Source organism: Pseudophryne corroboree, chromosome 5, assembly GCF_028390025.1.
Source record: "Pseudophryne corroboree isolate aPseCor3 chromosome 5, aPseCor3.hap2, whole genome shotgun sequence".
NCBI lineage: Eukaryota > Metazoa > Chordata > Amphibia > Anura > Myobatrachidae > Pseudophryne > Pseudophryne corroboree.
In genome coordinates, this window is record NC_086448.1 from 722132355 (window position 1) to 722157895 (window position 25541).

General features: G+C 44.1%; 1 protein-coding gene across 1 annotated transcript; it reads left to right on the plus strand.

Annotated features, from left to right (window-relative positions):
- Positions 1-3094: 3094 nt before the first annotated feature.
- On the plus strand, positions 3095-14735 carry LOC134928352 (myelin P2 protein-like). The gene is made up of 4 exons (XM_063923997.1): positions 3095-3226; positions 4201-4373; positions 11004-11105; positions 14485-14735. Exons 1-4 carry the CDS (start codon positions 3154-3156, stop codon positions 14539-14541), a joined length of 405 nt encoding a protein of 134 aa, XP_063780067.1. The 5' UTR covers positions 3095-3153; the 3' UTR covers positions 14542-14735.
- Positions 14736-25541: the final 10806 nt, after the last annotated feature.

The following is a 25541-nucleotide window of genomic DNA, read 5'->3' on the forward strand; positions in this document are numbered from 1 at the left end:
TTAATTAGCACCTCGGTCAATTTGATTTAACCATCTGTGCTGAGCCATGGATATACCTAAATCAGGGGTGGGGAACCTCCAGGCCGTATAAGGCCCGCGAAGCCGTTTGTTCCGGCCCACCCGCTTCTGTCAGTGGGACACGCCGCCGCTAAGTCCGGCGGCAGCGTGTCTCAGCTGTCAGGACAGGGAGGAGAGCACGGCTATGTGGGTGGCAGCGGCGGCGGCGGCGTGTAGGACTTCAAACCAGCCGCCGGTTCGTGAGCCTTTCAGAGCTCGCGGACCGGCAGCCAATCAGGAGCCACGCCTGCCGGTCCGCGAGCTCTGATTGGCTCTAGAACCGGTGGCTGGTTTGAAGTCCTACATGCCGCCGCCCGACATAGCCGCGCTCCTACCTGTCCTGACACACAAGAAAGGCCGCCGAATGGAGCAGCAAGCAGCAGCAGCAGCAGCAGCGGTAAGCAGCATGGGGGGGGGGGGGAAATTTGTATACCTGGCACTGTGGGGACATCTGTATACCTGGCACTGTGGGGGCATCTGTATACCTGGCACTGTGGGGACATCTGTATACCTGGCACTGTGGAGGGGGGGGGGGGGCATTTGTATACCTGGCACTGTGTGGGGGCATTTCAGTGGCGCACCCAGGGGGGGGGGGGGGGTTCCGAGCACCCAGAAACCCCCCTCCACTAAAAAAAAAAAAATTTTTTTTTTTTTTTTTTTTTTTTTTATAGCTGCATGAGTATTATTAATGGCTGTCTAGCGTCCTCTGCAGCCTGCGGTCTTCCTGGTGGCACTTGTAAGTGCTATAAAAGTTTACTTTATTTTAATTATAGTACATATATATCCATGTGCATACATATATACAGTACACATGTATATACATACATACATATAAACACACACTAGATAGATAGATAGATATATATATATACACGTGTGTATATATATATATATATATGTACTGTACATATATATATGTATGCATGTTTAATATGCTATGTATAGGTGTATATGTATGTGTGTGTGTGTGTGTGTATATATATATATATATATATATACACACATGTGTGTATATATATATATATATATATATATATATATATATATGTGTAGATATATGTACAGTATATATATATATATATATATATATATATATATATATATATATATATATACACACACACAGACACCCTAGTTTTACGGACCCAGCATATACTGGGTCACCTCAGTCCCCACCCCCGTGATTGGCTCCGCCCAGTTCTGGAAACCCCCCCCATGCAAATCCTGGGTTTGCCACTGCATTTGTATACCTGGCACGGTGAGGGGCATTTGTATACCTGGCACTGTGAGGGGCATTTGTATACCTAGCACTGTGGGGGCATTTGTATACTTGGCACTGTGAGGGCATTTGTATACCTGGCACTGTAGGGGAAATTGTGGATCTGGCACTGCACTATTGGGGGCATATGTGTATCATGTCCCATTTTAACTGGCCACACCCATTTTTTTGGCCCGCGCGCCTCCGGCGCGCACACACAGTACCTCTAAGTGGCAGACCTACTGGGGGGCAGAGTAATTTTTTAAGTTGAGAATTTTTGTATGGCCCCCGTAGGATGTTATAAATATCCAAATGGCCCTCGGTAGAAAAAAGGTTCCCCACCCCTGACCTAAATCCTGGACTGTTGGGGTGCCTTGAGGGCCGCGTTTGGGAACCTCTGCCTTAGGCACCATCCCTTTCAACCGGGTGTGCTCATGGATTACACAGATTCTGTGGCTGATTAAAACCAGGTGAAATGTAGACTTGCAGCAGTCAGCAGCCACAGAATCTTTGTAATACCCCTTCCACATCTCCAATGCTGAATCCCACCCCGGGAATAGGAAACGGGTACTTCCTGGGTGGATTTCGTCTATGGAGTCTCTCTTGCCTTTCCTGGTGGCTTCCCGACTCGGCAAATTGGTGGGTCGGTTACCATAGCAGCGGGGGGCGGAGCTGACGCTGGGAGATGAACTCCTCTCCAGCGCCTCCTCTCCCTATCTTGTAAATGGGTCCCGGATCGGCTCAACCCGGGAATCCATTTACAGAGCCACTGACCTGGTATTCAACCCGGGAATAACACTTTTTATAACCCGGGCTGAATTACCGGGTCAGGCGACCCGGGAAATCCGACATGGCGCTTTCATACCGCACACTGACCCGTGTCGACCCGGCAATATGCCGGGTCGATACCGGGTTATTTGTGCGGTGTGAAAGGGGTATAAGTAATGTGTGTCAGTTTAAAGGGATAGCATGGAAAGGGATAGCATGGAAAGGGATAGCATGGAAAGTTTATGATGCAAGTTTTACTGTTGCTATTTGAAGTGACCCCTATGAATGTGACTGCATCACTTCTATTCATCCTGCCCTGTCACACACATTTTTACCACTTCACTTTTAACATGGTTAAAAATAAGTCTGACTCACTGACAATCTGCTGTGTATAAAGTGCGCTAATCTTTTTTTCCCTTTAATGAGTTAAAGCTTTGATTGTCTATTACTCCTGCTGTATGATTTACATGTACGGTAAATTAGTTGTAATAACTTAGTTGTAAATTAGTTGTAAAAAAAAAAAAAAATCACAAAAAATGTATTTACCAAAAAAAAAGGTACATGACTGAGCTGAAATGACTTCCAGAAGTTTGGGACTTTGTAAAGTTTTCGATAACACAATACATAAAAGTATTGTGTAGTGAAAGTTATAGAAGTGTCTGATTAGCTTCATGGGACAGAGCTGGTGCTGTCAGTCTGCGCTGGAACATTCCTCAGCTCCCAGCCAGGTAAATCTGACCCACTAATCAGATGCACCTCTGCCCAGGCTGAGCTAATCACTATTGCAGCCATGTGTTACACGGGAAGCATCCCTCTTTACCCAAAATGAGCCATCTCATCGCTGGCCCCCAGCCAGGCTCTGCAGAAACAGCTGAGCTGGTCCAGTCCTTACAATGACAGTGATTTGGGAGGGGAGGGCGGACTGACCCACTGACCTCACCTTGCGGCCCGCCCCGTCCACACTGGCTCTCAGGACAGGGCGCAGCCCCTTTATAAGGACTCCCTGCTCTCTGCGTTGCCCCCAGCTCTCTCCCCATCGCCGCTCACATCCATACAGTGTATAACCCATCATGGTGGATCAGTTCGTGGGTACCTGGAAGCTGTGTGACAGCCAGGGCTTCGATGAGTACATGCAGAGTCTGGGTAAGGAACCTCCACGCTCTATTTTCCATGCGGATGATATATTCCATTACACGCTAAAAATGTTTCCTCCTGTTGGGGGGGGGGGTGATTATTATTATAATTATTATTATATATATTTTTTTTTTCTAATATACACTTTAGCTCTCCATTTTATAAGTTTGTCAGAGCATTAAATAGCTATCAAACTAACATTTTTCTATATTAGTTTCGATACAAAGCAGATTGTGATAACAAAACTTAATTAATTGGAAAGAGCAAAAACAGGAGCCCATCAAGTGTAACCTCTATACTATAGATATCCAAGGAGACCTGTGTTATGGATATACTGTATGAGGTTGTAGAGCTGGAACCTTCCCCCCTGCCCATGCATGAAACCCCAGCCCTGTCTTTAAGAGCATGCTGGGGCTTGTAGTTCCTCACCAGCAGGAGAGCCACTGTTTGCCTTAACCTGTTTAGTATTCTCCTTGTAGCTGATGACCTATTAAGCTTATGTAATACAAGCAACTTTAAACTTAATTTCATATATATATATGTGTGTGTGTGTGTGTGTGTGTATGTATATGTATATGTATATATATATATATATATATATATATATTAGATTTTACGCCAGCATATTCTGTTGTATTTTCCAATTATGTAGAATGATTTTTGTATACTAAATGTAATCTGTTAGAATAAATTTGATGTATCCTCTCGCATATAATGTGGTTTTTTTTATTTTTTATTCCCCCCCCCCCCCCCCCCCATTAATTTGTGAGCTAGCGAATGGTTAACTCATCTGCAAAATTAAGGATGAAAGTATATTTCATTTTATTCGTATACTAAATGCATTCCGCAGTATATCTGGGAGATGACAGCCTGTTCCACCATCCCATCCATTGTACTTGGCACTGAGTGCAGGAATACATCTCCCATCTATCTCACACCTTCAGCACTCTTCAGTCCTCACCAGCCTGTTCTCTCCTTTGCAGGAGTTGGCTTTGCCACAAGGAAAGCTGGTGCTATTGCCAAGCCAAATGTGATCATTTCTAGAAATGGTGATGAAATCTGCTTAAAAACAGAAAGTACCTTGAAAACTACGGAGATGAAGTTCAGACTTGGAGAAGAGTTTGATGAGACTACAGCTGATAACAGGAAAACAAAGGTGAGGTGGACAGGCTCGCCTTGCACACAAACTTACACCCCTGTGTACGCATGGCAAACTGTCCTTTTTTTTCTTTTTTTTCTTTTTTCTGTTTTTGCTATGCTGAGAAAATATCTTCATTACAGAAATAATTTGATAAATGTTTGTGGTAGGGACTAAAAGATCCAGCCACTAAGGTTACTAGGGGGTGATTCAATTGCTAGTGACGTTACTTTCATGCAATTCAGTTGTATGTTTCAAACTTTTTTTTTTTTTTTTTTAAGTACATATGGAAACCTAGAATTTGGTGGCAGATACAGTAGGAACCACTTGGCTCATCTAGTCTGCCCTTTATCTTCCTTTTGGTAACCTCAAAACCCTATTTGAGCCTTTGTTGTAAGGATATCCTTATGACTATCCCAAGCATATTTAAATTGTTCAACTGCCTTAAGGACCCCATAGAGCTGCAATCCCCAAAAAACAGACTTAGATTCCCCAAGCCACCAATCTGCACCCATACAATACAGATATTTCAGTGATTTGCAGATCATTTTCAGCAAATGCACATCTGCCAATCTTTAAAAGCTCATCAGTTTACTAGAAATAGTCTGACAATCTGCTGATTGTTACCATACACCAGCAATCTACAGCCCAAATTGATCTATGAAATACAACATGTTGGACAACCTGACTTACCCATCCCACTCTTGGTTGGAAGCTGTGAACCCCATGCATTGCAGATTTGTTTACCCAATCATCTGCAAAACACCAACTTGTCCCAATTGATTGCTGATGTATGGGGGGCCTTTAGCCTCTACTATGTAGTTTGAGGTCCAAAAGGATTCCTCCAGAAACTAGTGTTCTCTCCTATAGCAAGTTGTTATAGGAAACATGTAACAGGCTGTCTGAGATCAATGTTGTGTTTGGATGTGGCTTGTCTGGACACTTGTTAACCAAAATGAAATTATGACCTGCATATACAGTATACTACAGCAAACTTCTTTTAATAAAATATTGCTAATATTGTATAATATGTTCTAAAAATCTGTAGTATAGCAGTTCAGCATGTCCTAGTGATATTAAAAAGAAGACATGATTAAGGGGCATATTAATACTCTCTTAATATCTACAAAAGTAGGTGAAAATAAACCTTTTCACCCACTTTTTTATAAAAACTAAGTTTTGGGGCCATTCATCACGAAGGTAACACAGGAGATACCACTGATATCTCCTGCTTACCTTTCACACTCTATCTGGCCCGAGGTCCCCATACACTAGTATGGGGACCTCATTCATTAAGCTAAAAAAATACAATATTTTCAGAGCTTGACTGCGGGAGCATACACCATCTACAGAAAAGCAAATGCTCCCTCACCCCTGCTGCTTACCTATTGGAAGAGGGATCCATCTGGATCCCTCAGCCCCTGCTTGGTTTCTTTCGCCGGGGGCTTTGTGTGCCTGCATAAACCCTGGTTCACACAGGCGTGCTAGTCCTGACTTTTTTTTTTTTTTTTTTTTGCGGCTACAAAAGTAGTAGTGAGAGAATTCATAGAGACTGATTCTCTGGTCAGCTTTCTCTGCACTGAAGCAATGATGAATTGCTCCAGCACTCGCCATGAGAGAGAATGTTAATTATCAAGGGGCCACTTGGCCCCTGATAATTAACATGATGAATATGCCCCTATGTGTCTGACAATATGATTAGTTGATGGGGAGCTTTCAAATGTGGAAGAGGAGGATGTTGGATAGAGTAGCATTTTGATGTGTAGTAAAGCACTGAAGGACATGGCAATAGTGAGACCTAGATCAGATGGGCAAAATGCTGCCCATCTAAAGTAGAGTGTCTGGAGTGCCACCACCATTACAACATACAAACATGTACAAAAGTAATAGATGGCTACTAAAAATGTGAGTCTCCCGTCTGCCCTTTTCTTTGAATATGGCTTGCTCCTGTTAGGTTGATTTGAAGTCTGGAGATGGGCATCAGAATGTTGTATTGTTAGACTGAGCAGGACTAACTGTTAAGGTCCTCTCTCCAGAGTCTCCTGCTCCACCGGATATGTAAGATAAGCTTGTGTTCTCCAGTTTGGAGAAGGTCTCGTATGCTGAAAGCATCATCCTCTTCCAGGGAAGGAGGTACAGTAGAGGAGAAACAGCACAGTATACCGTGGGTGCCACTTAAAATCCTTACATGCTACCTTGTGACACTACATAGGGTTGGCAGATCATCCCTTCAATAAGGGACACATGACTTGCACAGGTTTTTTGGCGGATTAAAACCAGGTGAAATGGATACTTGAAACCAGCCAAAGACAATCTGTGTAATTCAATTCACATGTGTCCTTTATTAAGGATATGACCTAGTGGGGGTATGGCTGTCTAAGTCGACCAGGAAAAGGTTGACATGATGACTTTTTTTAAATTTATTTTTGGGTGGTCAGCCCACCCCTAGACACATTATTGGTTGGAGCAATCATGTCACTGCCCCTTTCATTTTGGGGGCCAGTCTGGATGCCTCGCGACCACCAAAGCAGTCCCAACCTCTCCTCCTCACTACCAGCTCCCATACCACAATTTGCTGTCCACTGTCCCGCTCCAGTCAGTTGCAAAATAAAATACTTAAAAAAATCTTAATAGGGGGGAGGAACACCTGGCGTACCGCCCCTAGACACAAGCCTAGTGGGAAATCCACCAATGGGTGTAGGCTATTTCCTAGAAGCAACCAATTTCCTGAATTGTAGGTATTACACAAATCTTTCTAGTATGGACACAGACAATACGGTATCGCATACATGTCATACAGCTATCTTGCTAATATGACAAAATGAAAAATCTGCATTCTTTTATTTGAATAGGCAAAGTATCAACATAGAAACAGACAAAATCAGCTGCGCAAAGTATCAGGGAAAGGACAGTACAATTTTAGGAGAACCGATGTATGTATATAAATTGATTTATTAATGAAAAAGCATAAAATAGCAGTAAAAGATGACATAAAATTGTTGGATATAAAAAGGCACACCTTGACTAAGTTTATCCGTTTAAACAGACACCAAATTGTGTCGGTTCTCTATATGGAAGTCCACAAAAGGAAATAAAGTCCAGCTGTTTGTTGGAAAGCAATAGATGGTAATAGCCGTAATGTTAATACTGGAAGTGAATGATCAGTGCAGTAGACATCCCATAATAAATTGGGGGAGTGATCCAGTGTTATTTATTGTTCAATTACCTCTCCTTAGGTGGGCTGGTCCAAAGCAGAGCGTCCTCGGCGATGTGTCCTGCAATGCCCACTGTGCGAATGCCGCAGGGGAGAGGGAGCCGTGGATTCACTGTAAAGTGTATGCCGTGTGCTGGTTTATCCGGCTGACGGGGAGCCGTATGTTGATACGGGCGGCTCGAGAATTCAGATCCGCGGCTATTCTGGGATCTCTGTGGAGATGAAGGACGGCTTGCGGGGAGAACAAACCCGCTAATGCTTTCAAATCGGATACCTCGGCAGGTGTGCAGACAGGAGGCGTGGCCTAACTAGTTTCGTCACGTGACCCGTGACTTTCTCAAAGTTATTCCTTTGAGAAAGTCACGGAATATTCTGGGATCTCTGTGGATCTCCACAGAGATCCCAGAATAGCCGCGGATCTGAATTCTCGAGCCGCCCGTATCAACATACGGCTCCCCGTCAGCCGGATAAACCAGCACACGGCATACACTTTACAGTGAATCCACGGCTCCCTCTCCCCTGCGGCATTCGCACAGTGGGCATTGCAGGACACATCGCCGAGGACGCTCGGCTTTGGACCAGCCCACCTAAGGAGAGGTAATTGAACAATAAATAACACTGGATCACTCCCCCAATTTATTATTATGGGATGTCTACTGCACTGATCATTCACTTCCAGTATTAACATTACGGCTATTACCATCTATTGCTTTCCAACAAACAGCTGGACTTTATTTCCTTTTGTGGACTTCCATATAGAGAACCGACACAATTTGGTGTCTGTTTAAACGGATAAACTTAGTCAAGGTGTGCCTTTTTATATCCAACAATTTTATGTCATCTTTTACTGCTATTTTATGCTTTTTCATTAATAAATCAATTTATATACATACATCGGTTCTCCTAAAATTGTACTGTCCTTTCCCTGATACTTTGCGCAGCTGATTTTGTCTGTTTCTATATTCTCCAACCAAACACCCACATAGTTTTTTTCAGCCGCGCATGTATCAGGGTAATTTGATTATTAGCCTCCTGCAATTGAGGCGCTGTAGAAGCAGTCTTCTGTTTTTTTCTCTTAAAGTATCAACATACAGCTTTTCTAGCCAGAACCACTGAATTCCTGCTGTATCTTACCAATGTCTGCCCCACATTTAAATACCTCTTATGCTTTAAAAGGAAAGTGACCGGGTGGGGTAAAACATATTTTCCTCCAACTTCTATGCTTAAGGCAGAGGTTCCCAAACACTGTCCTCAAGGCACCCCAACGGTCCTGGTTTTAAATGTATCCATGCTTTTCCACAGGTGACTTAATTAGCATCTTAGCCAATTTGATTTAACCTTCTGTGCTGAGCCATGGATATACCTAAAACCTGGACTGTTGGGGTGCCTTGAGGACTGCGTTTGGGAACCTCTGCCTTAAGGAGGTGGTCATTGTTTACAAATGCAGATGAGTCCTTTAAAACGTTTCACCACTGCAAATATACACGAATTATGCATATTTTCACCTGATTTCTCATGTTTTTGGGATTAAATTAATTTTTATTCTTCACCTGTGTTCTATCTGCTAGAGGTGAAAATGCTAACTCTGAGGAAGATGTATTAAGATGAAGAAGGCATAAGGAAGTGATAAGTGCAAGGTGATAAATGCACCAGCCAATCAGCTCCTAACTGTTATTTACATATGGGAGCTGATTGGCTGGTGCGTTTATCACCTTGCTTTTATCACTTCCTTATGCCGTCTCCAGGCTTAATACATCTGCCCCAATGTTCCTAATTGAATCTCCAGTCTAGTAGAATACATTTTGGTGAAAGGAAATGTAGTTGTTCCCTTTATGCATTTGTATAAAGTGGATGTGACCACAACAGACTAACGCAGCTTTTATACTAAAATGCGGAGTCACACCCAGGATTTGTGCACAGGTTCTTCCCAGGTGTGACTAGGCGATGCCTCTTCTTAGACAGGCAGCCCGAACTGGCAATATACTGAGTTGGTGACATCACCGGCGCAGTGTGCATAGGCGATGCTTAGACATTGGATCTCTAAGCACCGCCTCTTCTCTATGCAGTGATCGGGTCGCATAAACCCGGCTTACCCATTTATACTGCACTGTCAATGCTGCTCACTACCCAGGTTAAAATGCTGGGTCACTTAACCCAGATCATTTCAGCAGGGTGCTTCTACACTGCACAATATCCCGAGTTGCTGCTCCTTCACAAGGTAAAACCTGGGATATTTATTAGTGTAAAAGAGGTTTAATAAACAGCCAATTAATACTGTGCACTAAAATGTTACAGGCTCTGCATCACACCTGAGCAAGACACTAAAGTGTGGCTGGCGAACGCAACCCAAAATATCTGCAACAATGAGTTTTCTCCCCCCCCCCCCCCCCCCCCCCACCAAGCTACATAAATGCCACTCTCCTGCCTTGGGTGTATCTATAATGGGTGCCGTGGTGCATGTCAGCCCCTGCACACAACCAATAACTGCCCGTCTGCCAACACCACTGTAATCACTGGGAAAATACGGATGCCGACTTCCTAAAAATTTGCTCATCTGCAGCATAGAAACTGCTGGGAAAATGGCTTGCGAGTCACTTCCTAGCGTTCTGCGCAGTAGCCCATGCACCAGCAATAGGAGTCTAGTAAGCACTTGGGCTGTACACAGACGCTTCATTACATAAACTGCCCCTGCTCCATGCTCAGATTTTTATTTGTCAAGAATAAATCGAAAATATATTTTCTAAATTCAATTTAAGCAGCTGAGAGGAGGAAGATGTGATCCAGGCTGAATGCCGTGTATCCTGGATTGCGCTGGACACTAGTACACCTGCAATTAGAAGAGCCGGTCCAGTTTTCTAAATCTGTATAATGTGGGCTAGTAGTTTATGATGATTGGTGACTGCCTAACCCTCCTGCCAGGCAGCTTAACTCTAATGTCGATATTTCCTCTTAAATTTACAGCCTTAATCGCGCATATAAATATGGCACTCTCACCCCATTACATATATTCCTTAATCCAGTGGTTCCCAAATTTTGCTCTCGAGGCACCCTAACAGTCCAGATTTTAAGAATGTCCATGCTTGAGCATAGATTATTAAATCTAATTGACTGGTATACTAATTAAACCAGCTGTGCTCAAACACGGATATCCTGAGAACCTGGACTATTAAGGTTTCTGGAGGACAGAGTTAACAGCCCAGGTTTACAAGATATCGGTGTTTTAGCACAGCTGGTTTGTTTATATTATCTATCAATTTGATTTAATCTATGCTCAAGCATGGATATTCTTAAAATCTGGACTGTTAGGGTGCCTTGAGAGCAAAGTTTGGCAACCACCACCTTAATCTCTGTTCCTTAACAATAATCATTATTCGTGCAATTTGAGAAAAAACAAGAACTGAAACAGTCATTTCAATACATGGTTTGTTTTACAGACTCTGGTAACGTGTGATGAAGGTGTACTAACACAGGTGCAGAAATGGGATGGCAAAGAGACCACTATCAAAAGGGAACTGAAGAATGGGCAGCTGCTGGTGGTAAGTTCTGGAGGGGTGTGTTTTTTTTGTTTTTTTTTGTTAATGTAGCCACTCTTCCTCAAAAGGACTGATGTGCCTGGTGGTCTTCATGGGCTTATCAGATGCCGTATTTGTGGTGACAGGATTTGCTCAGCCATGGTGCCAGCAGAGAAACCTTTCAAGTCAATGTGACGGGAACTTAAACTCACACGCAGCAAAAACAAACTGCAGCCTGTGCGTAGCTAGTGCGGCTTTACAACAACCTTCTTTTCTCTGGTGCTGACAAATATTTTGTATTGAGGATAAATGTTACCCAATTAATGAAAGCTATCTCAAAATTGGTCTGCATATATTATGTACATCCAAATAACTACAGTATGGTGCTCCCAAGAGTAGGGAGGTGTAATTCTTTCTCCTTCCTTATCCGCTGGGTATCATGTAACTTATTTGTGGCTTCACTAATTGGATAGCAATGACCCTTTAATACGAAATGTGTCCCCTGTGTCAGTGCTGGAGAAGTTTGTTGTACTGCAGATATTTGAGGGGATAATTGGCAAACTCCGGTGTTCTCTTTGGCTGCAGACTTGGGCGCCTCCATTGGTCCGATCTTTGAGTTATTCCAGACTCCACGGACGGCTGGGAACCCTTCCAGATCCTACCCACTTTTGAAGTGAATTGTATTGTAATTATACAACTCCCTGCTGCGTAACGCCTTGACAAGAGATTCTCCTCTTGTCCCCTGCCCTTCCCACACTTACCTTCCCGCTGGGATTTACTGGAGAGGTTGGGCCCAGAAGTTGCCAAACATGCATTAGATTGTAGCCGCAATCGTTTCACAAGTGACTACTCTGCACAAAGTAATCTGCATGTGCTTGTGGATACTGTGGCCTACTATGGAACCAGATACTTTGCTCTTACTGTTGCACTCATGTGGCGCAGACAGCACCTCTGAGCATGTGACTGGTAGTTTTGAGTGTAGATTGTTCAATTGTGGTGGCGATTACTTAAGTTGCCTAAAAGTCATGACAAGTTGCAAGATGGTCTCTGGTCACATTGTCACAATTATTAATGTAACAAAGAGCAGCAGCTGAATTGTAACTTTTTGCTGTAATTAAAGCCACTTATACACTGGACAATCGTTTTGAAAGATCTATAGTTCGTATTGTCCAGGCTGTATGGATGAACAATGCACCCACCTGCTGATCATTCTTGTTCATCTGTGATCTACCGAACATGCATCTCAGTTGTAACTATATTGAGCTGCATGTTCAGGGGATGACTTCAACTAACAATATCGTTCAGTGTGTATGTGCTAAACGATATACAGTTTAGCAATATAGTGCTAGTCATGTATGGGACTTTAAGCTGGGTATACACTGGTAGATATATCTGCCAGTGTGTACCCAGCAGTGTCTGGGGCATGAAGGGCCCACCGGGGAATGCAGTGGTAGGGACCCATGTTTCAGTTTGTGGTCAGTCTCCAGAGAGGGGGTGTGACCAGCTGCTACATTGCTTTGCCTAACAATTAGTGAGTGCATGGGCTGGGCCCCTTGACAAATATATAAATACTGCTAGTGCGTGCATGATGATGTACAAGTCCTGTGCAGTATTTAGGTAACATGCATAGTGTATAATTCAAGAACAGTCTGGAACCTGATCACTAGAGGGGGCCCCAGCAGTAGGGCCCACCAGTGGTTTCCCCTGGCCAGTCCGACCCTGGTACCCAGCATTAGTTCTTACAAGAAAGGCCATTGATGTGCGGTGGTAATTACTTTTACATTTAAAAAACAAAAACACTGACCACAGCCACCCAGCTTTTAGTGGCTCTGTCCATCTGCTCTTCATCTCGCCTATCCGTCACTGGTGCACTCCTTACAAACATGTGCATGTAATTGATCAGAGTGCTTTTTTTAAGTGTTAACTGTAAGGAGCATTTATTATAGGGAGCAAAACTGATAACCGGATGATAGATCGACACTGTATTGATCAACTGGTTCAAAAGGTCAACCCATGTTTGGGTTTTCCCAATATTTGCTTAGTTACTATCCATGTGGACATCTATTGGGAATAGTAACCTGTGACGTGAGCCTGCGAGGGTACATGTTTGTACAGATGGTGGTCACATGGAATATACACGATTTGGCCTTAAAAAAACAACTTGTCGACCTTTTCATGCTGTCTGCCTTTAGTATCTGTCGACCAAGTGACTGTCTACCTAGACATTGTAGCTCTATTATACCACACCCAGCAAAACCCTAGAACCAATGAAAATGGGGGTTTTGGCTACAGACCACTGCGACTGCAATGCATCCTGTGTTATGGATTGGAGCAGCTAATGAATGCAGTTGGTTTGTCTTCAGCTCCTATCTACAAAGAATGTGAAACTTCAGATTGTATTTAACCAAGTGTTTGTGGTATTGTGTAACCTTGTCTAGACACTTTCCTAAGTTCTTTTTCTAAACTTGTATAGTTATTACAATGCGACTGCCACATGCTTGGGGTTATCGCTGATCTCTAATAATTTTTATTATGCCCCTATATACTGTATTCCTTAGTTGGTCACTGTAACTTTGTACTATAGACCTGTGGTTCTGATCCAGAAGTAGACGCAGCTCCGATGTTTGCACAGTTGAGGGGCTTTTTTTTTCTTTGCTATGCATGAAGTCTATGAACCTTAATATGGCAGACATGGTCTGCTCGAGGGGTCAGTGGTCTGGAGATCTGCTCCACCAGCACAAATGAGTATATACAAAGTGGGTGTTGCAGGGCTTGTGGCATCTGTCACATGGCTGTGCACAAGAGCAATGCAGAAACTCCAATTTGCATATCTTCATGAGAAGTTGCTGCAGCACATAATCTGTGTGCACCTCTGAGTCGGGCCCTATGTTGGGGCAGAGAACTGGTCATGTAGTAAACCTTTTGTTGCCATATATGGTCCCAGAAATACAAAATACAGGAGTTGTAATATTTTGTGGCACACCATTATTTTCTCATCAAATCTATTTCTGTCCACTATATTATGCATGTCTGAAACCCCCCCCCCCCTTGTATACAAACTTGCTATGGCTGCAGGTTTTAAAAGACAATTCTGGTTATTGAAAACTTTGTATTTGAAAATGTTTTCTAGTTTGTGCTAAATACAATTCTCATTATTTCAGACTGTCCGCACACTATATGCTAAATTATTTTATCATGATTGCATTCTAATCCTGTTTAGACTTTATGGTACTGTGTGTATTGTCTCAAGGCCTCTGGGGCTGCCTGGTAGCCGCTATGGTGGCTCCCGTGCTGCCTGTAAAGTCGTAGGGCACTTGTACTTCCGGCCTCTTCTGTGATGTCGCAATGAAGGGACCTATCCTACAGGGTCTGTCTCCTAACCTAATTCTTATTTCCATTCCAGACATGCACCATGGGAGATGTGAAGTGTGTCCGCATGTATGACAAAGTGAAGGTTTGAATTTCAGTCAAGAACTTAGGCTGAAACCGGAAAACGGCTTAGTTCAATGAGCATCGCTCAGCTACACTACTGACTGTCTGTTTTTATTCCTTAATCAGATGAACTCCACTATTATGTAAAATGATGCATGGAAACAGTGTACCCAATCTGAACCTGCTGTATACTGTTTTCCAAATAAAATCCTCACACCCCTGGCTGAGATGTAGTACTGTCTGTATGGGAAGTGAGGGCATGCTGGGACCTGTAGGTCCAACAGTTACAGAGCTGGTGTTCTGGCATAGAGTTCCATGTGTGCACTACCGTAAAACTGTAATATAATGGGCCACTCTGTGCTGTCTGCATGGGAAAGTCCAGACTGTAAAAAGAATGTGGTACAAAAGACTTGTTGGGTAAATGGTCAACATGGATTTAGGCCAACAGGCAAATAGTCAACAAAGAAAAGGTCAGCACATGGTTTGTTATTTTAACTCTCCAACAAGGGCCTAACTAACCCCACTGTCTACCTTTTCTGTGTCTTCCTTTTTAATCTATTAAACCTATTGACTGTATCTTCCATCCGGATACCAACAAATGGAGCTGAATGCCTCGGATAAAAGATGAGCCTGACAGATCGCAGCAAGTGGTGGATGTTATTCCTAGCTCTCACTGTTTGATCTACAGTGACGGCTAGAAAAACTGCCAGGTCGGCAATAGCCACCTCTAGCCCAGGTGTTTCCAACCACTGCCCTGAGGCACACTAGCAGTGCAGGTTCTAAGGATAGCAATACTTGAGCACAGGTGATGTAATTAGTACCTTAGTTTAATTTAACATATGGCAGCTGTGTGATGTTGGTATCCCACGGACTTCAGGTAGTTTGAATTCAAGAACTATCTAGTTTGCCAGGAAGTGTCAACATTTTGTCATCAAATTGGCTTATTTGTAAGTAACCTCTGGGAGCAGTGGTAAGAACTATCCTCTTCTACCTTGCAGTACCCACCCAGCAGCAACTCCATGCCTATCTTAGGGGGGAGGGGTCTTAGAGGTGAAACAACATTGGGTGCAAAAACTGGACTATATTTTTTTTTTTTTTCCTTCAGGGGCTCTATCTCCTGAAAAAACATTGGTTCACTGAAACCCGTGTGGTATTTAGCAGTGACCTGCAGTGTCCCTTGCCCATTGCTGCAGGCTGGGACTGCAGGAAGGGCACCACGGCCTGGGAGCCAGCACTTGGCACTGTGACCCCCAGCGGGCAAGCTGGGGCAGCGACACCACCCGCATCCCCTGTTTCCCCCGGCAGCGGTCACATCGTGATCCGGAGGTGCAGTGCTGCACTGTGAGCTGTCAGGAGCCGGCTCCCAATGCAGCAACAGGTAACCCCCCATACCCCCCCCCCCCCCCCCCCTTCCTTCCCGATAAGCTGCCGCTTGTGTTGGCTTATTGGGGCTAATAGGATAGTCCCCGGCGGGACAATTAGCACCAGTAAACTGCTGGGTCTATTTGGATATCCCCCTTAGGGTTTGGGGGAGATTTACTAAGCAGTGATAAAAGTGGAGAAGTTGCCCATAGCAACCAATCAGCATTGATATAACAGAATTTGCATACTATAAAAGTAAATAGAGCAGCTGATTGGTTGCCATGGGCAACTTCTCCACTAGCTTACGTCTCCACTTTTATCACTGCTTAGTACGTGTCCCACTAAATAAGGAAACGGACTCATGCATTCTTGACCACCAGTGATGGAATGTTGCAAAACCATCTTTACCATAGACAAAGCAAAGTAGCTTTATTCAAATACAATCTTTAAGCTTTCCCTCCTACAGCACATGACACTCAGAGCAGGAATACTGCTTCATTTTAAGGCAGTGTTGCTCTATATCACAATATCAGATCTGTCTGTACAGATTACACCTGCATTGTTCATACTGTATTACTGGCATGAGTGTAGCTACCATAGATACAGGCAATGCAGCTGCTATGGGGCTCAGAGCTGAGAGGGGCCCACCTTCCCTGTCAGTTACATGTGTTGTATACACTTTTTGACATTGGGTGGTACATAGGGGTGCTTTCAAACTTTTTTCTTAAGGCCTGCAATATATTTAGGTATGCCCCTGGACCTGCTCATTGTACTGTGGTATAAAATGAACTGGAAGGCATTTTATTGTTATATAATATGAACCGGGGCACTGTAATGAGGCCCAATATGAATGGGGAGAAATATATTTCTCCTACACTACTTCATGGCAGCCCTTACTCTTGGGAATTGTATCCCATTCCTAAACTTAGACAGGGAATCCTCTCAACACTTTAGGACCACCCACCTTGGGTATATAGCCCTGCTCCTCCCCTTCCTCCATTAGTCTTTTTTCCTGTCTCCTAGCTTGACAGGGGGTTTGCGTTTTGTTTTTGAGAACGTTTACCTCTATTCCCAGTAATACGCCTCTGTGTAGCCGTACTTGAAGAGGGTGGCTCCCTGGAGAAGGCAGAGTGTGCTTGGGGCGGTTGTAAGTCACCGCTGTTCAGCTTAAGGTCTCCGCCCGCTGTATTTGCTGCTGGTCCCTCTCCCTAGCGCCGCTGTCTGAAGCCGTCTCACCGGGTGCTTTGCTCCGCTAGCCGCAGCGCCTGTATCTCCGGCGAGACCGGAAGTGCGGGTTGCCGGAAGGGCAGCGGGGTGAAGGGGAAGTGCGGCTGGCGGGCAGAAGCGCTGTGAGACAGCGGTTGGCGGGCGGCCGTCCTGTAGGCTGGGACGGTCTGCTCAGCGCCGCTCTCTATGATTCTTTTTGGAGCTTAAATAATGGCGCTGCACACTAGGAGTGAGAGTCTCCTATGAGCTGGGCAGGTGTATGCTTACCAGCAGGATGGATAGAGAGCCTTCTCCCCATAAGCCGATGAGTGCCCGGAAGAGGTAAGTCCTCATAGAGGATATGTTCTTTTTTTCAGGTTTTGATTTTTTTTCTGCGTGGTTAGGATTTTAATGTAGTGCTACTGCATTTTTTAGTGTCTCCTCCTAAGAAGAGGCTATGCAAGAAGAGGCATATGGATATACAATGTGCAGCATGTGATAAGATCTTTTCTTCTACTGAGAATGTGAAGTTCTGTGAGGACTGTATACAGAGTGACTTTCAGCAGGCCAGTCAAACCAGTCAGATTCAGGAATTAAAGGACTGGATGAAGAGGTCTTTTGTTACGAGAGAACAGCTGGCTGATTTGCAGGGAAATAAGAGATCTAGATCCCTGGCTAGTATTGACTCTCAGGACGAGTCAGCCTCTTTTGTATGCTGATTATCAGGTTTCCTCTAGTTCTGGGTCAGAAGAGAAGGAGGAAGTTAGCGAGTTTAATTTGGATCTCGTTGACAGTCTCTTAAAGAATATATTTAAGACTATGAACTATAGGCAAAAGGATAAAGGAGATGAAGTTAAGGATGTTTTGTTTGGAGATAAGTCCAAAAGGAGCAGATATTTTCCAGTTCACAGAGCATTGAAGGATGTAGTGTCTAAGGAGTGGCAAAACATCGATAAGAGACTTGGAAGTATTAAACGAGTGGATCGGATGTTTCCGGTAGAAGATGAGCAATTTCTGGGCTGGTGCACAGTGCCTAAGATTGATGCGGCAGTGGCAGAAATAGTGTCTAAAACTACGATTCTGTTAGAGGACGGAGCTGTCCTTAAGGATGGCATGGATAAGCGTATGGAGAGTGCGCTGAAAAAATTACATATGTCCTCGGCAGTATCCTTAAGATCCGGTGTGGCTGTTGCATCTGTTTCCAGAGCTTTGAGAGTTTGGGGATCAGTGTTGTCCACAGATGTTGAAGAGAAAATCTCAAGGCAATATTTGCAGAGAAGCCTGGGTATTATGCTCAAGGGCATAGAGTATCTGTGCGAAGCTTCTTTGGATGTGTTAGATTTCGCAGCAAAATCCATGGCGGCTGGTGTTATGGCTAGAAGAGCTTTGTGGCTTAGATCATGGTCGGCGGACATGCATTCCAAGAACCGGTTGGTGTCATTACCGTATGAGGGTTCCCTGTTATTTGGAAATAAGCTTGAGGCTATTATACAAAATATGTCAGGGGGTAAGTCAGCGAGGCTGCCTCAGGACAAGAGGAATACATTTCCGTTTCCTTCTAAGCAACAATTTAAGGAAGCGAGAAGTTATAGGCCAGGGCGAGCTTATATGGGAAGGTATTCCTCGGGGACGAATAGGCAGTCCTTTCGCCAGGCCTATAGGAGAGGTGGACGAAGACAATGACTGTCGCAGAGTTCCGGTATCCTTTCCGGTGGGAGCCAGGCTCCAGAAGTTTGCCAGTCTCTGGCAGTATTCAATTCAGGACACTTGGGTACTGGATGTGATATCTCAGGGATACCGGATAGAGTTCTTCGAAGTTCCAAAGAGGGACAAATTTGTGAGTTCAAGAAGCCCAGCTGCGAGTCTGGAACTAAAGGCTCTGGAAGACAGTTTGGAAAAATTGATCCAGGTGAATGCGGTAGAGCCTGTTCCGCCTTCAGAAAGAAAGAGGGGATTTTATTCCAGAATTTTTCTGATAAAGGCGTCGGGAGATTTCAGAACGATACTAGATCTCAGACAGCTCAACAATTATGTAAAGACGATAAAATTTCGTATGGAGACGATGAAATCCATTCTGTCAGCGGTAAGGAAAGAGGATTTCCTAGCGTCCATAGACCTAAAGGATGCTTACTTTCATGTGCCGGTACACACACGGCACAGAAGATACCTGAGGTTTTCTGTCATGGGCAAGCATTTTCAGTTCACATGCCTCCCTTTCGGTCTGAAGTCGTCTCCAAGGATATTTACCAAGGTGCTGTCGGCACTGGTAACCGTAATAAGAGGTCAAAGAATTGCAATTTGGGCATATCTTGACGATCTACTAGTGTGCGGAGAGTCAAAACAGGAAGTAAAGATGGCGTTAGAAGTGACCCTGCAGATCCTACAAGAACATGGCTGGTTAATAAATTGGAAGAAAAGTCAACTAGAACCAAGACAAGAAATTCAGTTTCTCGGAGTACAGGTGGATACTGCCAATTATACAATAGGTCTTTCAGAAGAAAGATGCTCGAAGATTCGGAATCTGGCATTCTTTGCTAAGAGAATGCAACAGTGTGACTCTGCGTCAGGGGATGAGCCTTTTGGGTATGATGGCCTCCTCCATAGACGTGGTCCCGTGGGCGAGATGGCGGATGAGGGGCCTTCAGCTAGAGATACTAGGCTATTGTCGGAGACGTTATTCACTGAATCATCGCATAAGGTTAAGCCAAGGGGCAAAACGTTCCCTAGGCTGGTGGATGGAAACAGAACTGGTCGACAGGAAGACGACTTTGTCGGATCGTCACTTCCTCATTCTAACAACAGATGCAAGTGCAGTCGGTTGGGGGGCGCACCTGTTGCAACAGAACTGCCAAGGAAGGTGGAACCACGAGGAGAGAAGATTATCCTCAAACCACAGGGAAATGAGAGCTGTGTGGAAGGCGATGAAATATTTCCAGAAGCAGTTACAGGGGAAACATCTCAGGATATTTTCAGACAATGTAGCAGTGGTAGCCTATCTCAATCGGCAAGGAGGCACCAGAAGTCATGTATTAATGGAAGAGGTATCAAACATACTTCATTGGGCGGAACGTCATCTCGAATTCCTATCAGCACTACATGTTCCCGGAGTAGACAATTATGTGGCAGATTTCCTCAGCAGACAAGAGGTGTTACCAGGAGAGTGGGAATTGAACGACGCAGTGTTCAATCAGATTGTACAGAGGTTCGGCCAGCCACAGGTGGATCTGATGGCCACACACATCAATACGAAGGTTCCTCTGTTCTTCTCCTGATATCATCTCCCAGGATCAAGCGGGGTGGATGTCTTTTCTCTCCCATGGAGGTTCAGACTAGCATATGTTTTTCCTCCGTTTCCAATGATTGCACGTATTCTAAGGAAGATCAGAGAAGAGAGGGCGCAGGTCATAATAGTTCTTCCATATTGGCCGAAGAGAGCGTGGTTTCCTTCAGTACTGAGGATGGCAGCAGGGGAACCTTTGACGTTGCCACTAATAACGGACCTGTTGCCTCGGGGTCCATTGCTGCACCCGAATTTGCGACAACTGCATTTGACGGCATGGAAATTGAACGGCAATTGAGAGATAAAGGGTTGTCTGAGCAAGTTGTTACCTTCTTTCTCGACTGAATCAGCAAGTTATCCTCTAAGATCTACTATAGAGTCTGGAAAACTTTAATTTCCTGGTCGGGCTCAAGATTTAACCCACAGAAAGCAGAGACATCGCAGGTCCTTCAATTCTTGTTTGATGGATTTGAGAAGGGACTGGCGGTATCTACCATCAAGGTCCAGATAGCAGCACTAAGTGTCCTATTGGAGAGAAGATTATCTGATGAGAGCTTAGTGAGGAAGTTCTGTCGGGCAATTAAAAGGATAAGACCTCGCTTCAGGTCGGTGGTCGCTCCGTGGGATCTGAATTTAGTTTTAAATTCATTAATGTCTCTGTTTGAGCCATTGCAGGACGTCTCGGTTAAATTTCTAACTTGGAAAGTAGTGTTCCTGGTAGCCATTACATCAGCCAGAAGAGTTGGAGAGCTACAGGCCCTGTGGTCGGAGGAGCCCTACCTTAATTTCCTTCTGGGTAGACTTGTGTTAAGGACTAATCCAGATTTTTTTTGCCCAAAGTAGTGCCTGATTTCCATTTGAATCAGGACATCGTGTTACCATCATTCTACCCACAGCCGCAGAATGAGGAGGAGAAGAAAATGCATAGTTTGGAACTAATCGGAGCAATTTCAGTGTATCTGGACAGAGTGAAAGAGTTCCGTAAGACGAAACACCTGTTTGTGTTATATTCAGGTGCAAGGAAGGGTGAGAAACCTACGAAACAGACCATCTCCAGATGGATCACAGAACTCCTGGCGTTTATTTACAAACAGAATGGTCAGGAGGTTCCGGAGCAGCTAAAGGCACACTCTCTACCAGGGCCATGGCAGCTTCCTGGGCTAAGAAGGCAAGGCTTTCGGCGAAGGATATATGTGCAGCAGCCACATGGTCTTCTATGCATACATTCTCCAGTCATTATGCGGTGGATGTTATTGAGGCACACTTTGGAAAACGTGTCTTTGATGCAGCGTTGAATTAAACAAATTATAATTTTCAGCATTGACAAGATGTCTGTGGTATTTTTTTATTGCCCTCCCTATATTGAGTGTTGGTATATCCCAAGAGTAAGGGCTGCCATGAAGTAGTGTAGGAGAAAAAAAGCAAATTATACTTACCGATAATTTCATTTCTCCGAGGTACTTCATGGCAGCCTACAATATACCCTCCCTTAGTAAAGTATAAATATAGCCTGGTCACAGGAGACACTCAAAAGACTAATGGAGGAAGGGGAGGAGCAGGGCTATATACCCAAGGTGGGTGGTCCTAAAGTGTTGAGAGGATTCCCTGTCTAAGTTTAGGAATGGGATACAATTCCCAAGAGTAAGGGCTGCCATGAAGTACCGCGGAGAAATGAAATTATCGGTAAGTGTAATTTGCTTTTATCATAATGTGAATTGGGGGTACTGAAATATGACAGGGTGAACTTAAGCACTACTGCGATTCATAAAAGAAACTAGGGCACTACTATGGGGCATAACATTAAATGAAGCTCTACTATGGTTCAGAAAATGAACTAGGGCATAACCTTAACTGCTGCAGAGAAGTCTCTCTAGAAGCATTGGGATGGGGGCCCCCTTCAAATGTTGCTATGGGGCCCACAAGGTTCTGGCTCCGCCCTGGATTACTGGGTAGTATGCATTTGGCTCTGGAGCTAACCCTTTGAGAGGGGAGGGGGCTGCGTTGGCAGGATTTATCATTCGTTGCACTACTTCACTGATCTCATTTGCCAAAAGTTCAAAGCTTGGTTTTGTGCCACGAGTATCTATCCCATATTTAAAACTACTATGCAACGGAAGCTGTAATGCCCCATGTCTGACTCTTTTTGTATAGAGTGTAATGTTAGAGAATTAGTAATTGCAAAGGGATGCAGTCAATTTACCTCCAATCAAAATCCCGACAGCAATTGACTGACTGTCAAAATCCCAACATGGACAAAATACTGACATTTAAAATACTGGCTAGGTCAAAATGGCAATATGAGTTTTTCATTGAAACCGGCTTGTTCATACTTTACCATCCCAGTGGACCTGGAGGGGAATATAAAAGTGGGCCGAGCGAAGCGAGGCACCGTGCCCGAAGCAGGACGAGCGCAGTGGTACACTTACATGGTGTCTATGTTGACATAAACACAAAAAAGAAATGCATGTCGGCATTTTAAATGTCAGGATTTTGACCGCCTGTCAATTGCTGTCGGGATTTCGACCGTCTGGATTTTGATTGAAGGTATTTCATACCGATCCCATTGCACACCATGTACTCGTACTCCTGTGTTCAACATGGGCCAAGCAGCGCATGGTGTCTGTGTGTATATATTACTAGAGAGATTAAGTACAGTGTACAAATATTTAGCAAACTCCCCAACGTAATCACAATTCTGCCAGTACATAGTTTACTCGGCTTTTTGTATTTCACTGTAGTTCTGTCTGTCACTGTCAAAAGCATAGAAAATTATACTGACTTGCACAAGTTGCAAATGGGGAATTCTGGGCATCCACACTTCCCCATACAGCACATGTTTACATTATACTGGTGTAAAAGGAAGCGTCTGTAAAACTCCTCAGTTACTATTTTTCACTGTGCCTGTCCTGATATTTTTTATTTTTTTTGGAGGTGGTATGGGTCATTAGGTCGACATATGGTTTTTGGTCTTGTTTTCGCCGTAAAGTGACGGGGAACCCCAATTAGTGCACTGTGTCCCCTCGCATGGCTCTCTTTGCTCGCCATGCTTCGGGCAAGGTGCCTCGCTCTGCTACCACTGTGCTCAGCACAGGTTACCGTTTCCAGTTGTAGTCCACGTGGATCGTCAAGTATGAAAGTTAAAAAAAAAAATTAAGAAACAAAAAAGTGGAAAACCTTTTTCCATGTTGACTTGGTACATGTCATCCTAATGACTGTAACCTGGCTAATGCAAGAGTAGCCAACCTTGGTCCTCAAGCACTACCAACAGCTCACGTTTCCCAGCTCACCTAGCAGATGCGCAAGTGTAGTTATTACTCACTGACACATTTTAAAAGATCCACAGGTGGAGCCATTAACTTCATTTGTGATTCTGTTAGGAGACCTGGAAAACGTTAACTGTTGGTAGCGCTCGAGGACCAGGGATGGCTACCCCTGGGCTAATGCAACATGAGAGTGTGGATCTGGGACATGATTTCAATTCTCACATTAAAATTAGGACAAATTAACGGCTATGCGACTGGGAAAATAATGGCTAAATAAGTACCATGCATGTATATTCTGTCCATAAACATTTGCCACATATGTATGGCTTGGGGTATTTTATAGGTTGCCTTGAGGACCACACTTGGGAACCTAACAGCACAGGTTTTATGAATATCCATACTGGGCCACGGGTGACTTAATTAGTATCTCAGTCAATTTGATGTAACTGCCTGTGTTGAGCCATCGATATACTTAAGACCTGGAATGTTAGGGTGCCTTGAGTACCGTGTTTGGGAGCAATATTCTAAGTGCCCCAGTCAAGTTGTTTGCTGATAATATATTCTGTCGTGTTGCTACTGACAATTTGAGTTGCTTTATTTTTTTAATAGGTAGAGGAAACCAGTTAATTCAACCTACTGTCTACTGTAGATCTGTCCTTTAATTCTACCTCTGCTGTCTCAGTACCTACCAGTCACTTCACTGGCTCCCTATCCCACTCTATGTTCTACTTCTACTCTCACCCCTACAAAGCTCTCAGAAGCTCTGCTCCAGCCTTTTCCACTCACATTCCCTCTCACTTGGGGGGTAATTCCAAGTTGATCGCAGCAGGATTTTTGTTAGCAATTGGGCAAAACCATGTGCACTGCAGGGGAGGCAGATATAACATGTGCAGAGAGAGTTAGATTTGGGTGGGGTGTGTTCAATCTGCAATCTAATTTGCAGTGTAAAAATAAAGCAGCCAGTATTTACCCTGCACAGAAATAAAATAACCCACCCAAATCTAAAATAACCCACCCATGGTGTGCAGATTCTGGGTGCCACCGCCTTTTCCTGTTCCTAGTTTCCTGACACTGGATTGAGAATACCATGTAGTGGAACACTTGTAATTTGCATCTTAAATGTCATAGATGCTCATTGTCTTTTATTTATGTGCAGGAAAAGGCACTTTAGTGAAAGAGGAAAACTAACAGATGTTGCAGATCTTGTTTTCCCACAAGGCAAGCTACGCGACCTGTGACATTTTTATGGAAACTTTCCTTCCTGCTACAAAATTAACTGGATTTAAAAAAGAAAAATCCACTGTACAGTTGATGTGTGAGAATGTGATTAGCTGATACTCAGAGCATAGTTTGATAACAGTTGGCTTATAATATATGGAAACCATATAATTTTCACATGCAGAACATTTTACATACAGATAATGTCAGGGAAATCCCATAGGCGGAGTCAGAAGTAGGAGATACAGGGGATGGGTGCTTGGCCATGTGAAAGATCAATGAAATGTGGTAATGATCCCATTGGCCTTGAGTAAGTGGGCAGAAACTGGAGTGTTTAGTGTAGCCTCCTGGGAGTCTGAAGGAGCTCACCAAAATTCAGGAATAGGCAAGTATGGTTGGAGGGTTTCACCACCCAGGTGTATTTTGGACATTTGCAAACTTCTCAACAATTTGAATGGCTAAAATGGAATGTATAAGAGTTCTACAGCAAACATCTAAGCAGACCTCAAGCTACAAGTCATCAAAGAACACAACTGACTGTCACTAGTACCTGTACTCTGCTGCATGGAAAAGGTGGGGCATTTCTGCTGCAGAATAAAGAACCATTACTCTAAGCCTCCTGACACTGTCTAGGGGGGCTGGGAGTGCAGGGGAGGGGTAAATCCCCCCCCCCCCCCCCACACACACACACATGTGATG

Excerpts from the sequence above, each read along its gene's own strand:
- LOC134928352 (XM_063923997.1), top strand. The coding sequence starts at position 3,154 with ATGGTGGATCAGTTCGTGGGTACCTGGAAGCTGTGTGACAGCCAGGGC. Across the intron at positions 3,227-4,200 it reads TGAGTACATGCAGAGTCTGG|GAGTTGGCTTTGCCACAAGG; the intron begins GTAAGGAACCTC and ends TCTCCTTTGCAG. Across the intron at positions 11,106-14,484 it reads AGAATGGGCAGCTGCTGGTG|ACATGCACCATGGGAGATGT; the intron begins GTAAGTTCTGGA and ends TTTCCATTCCAG.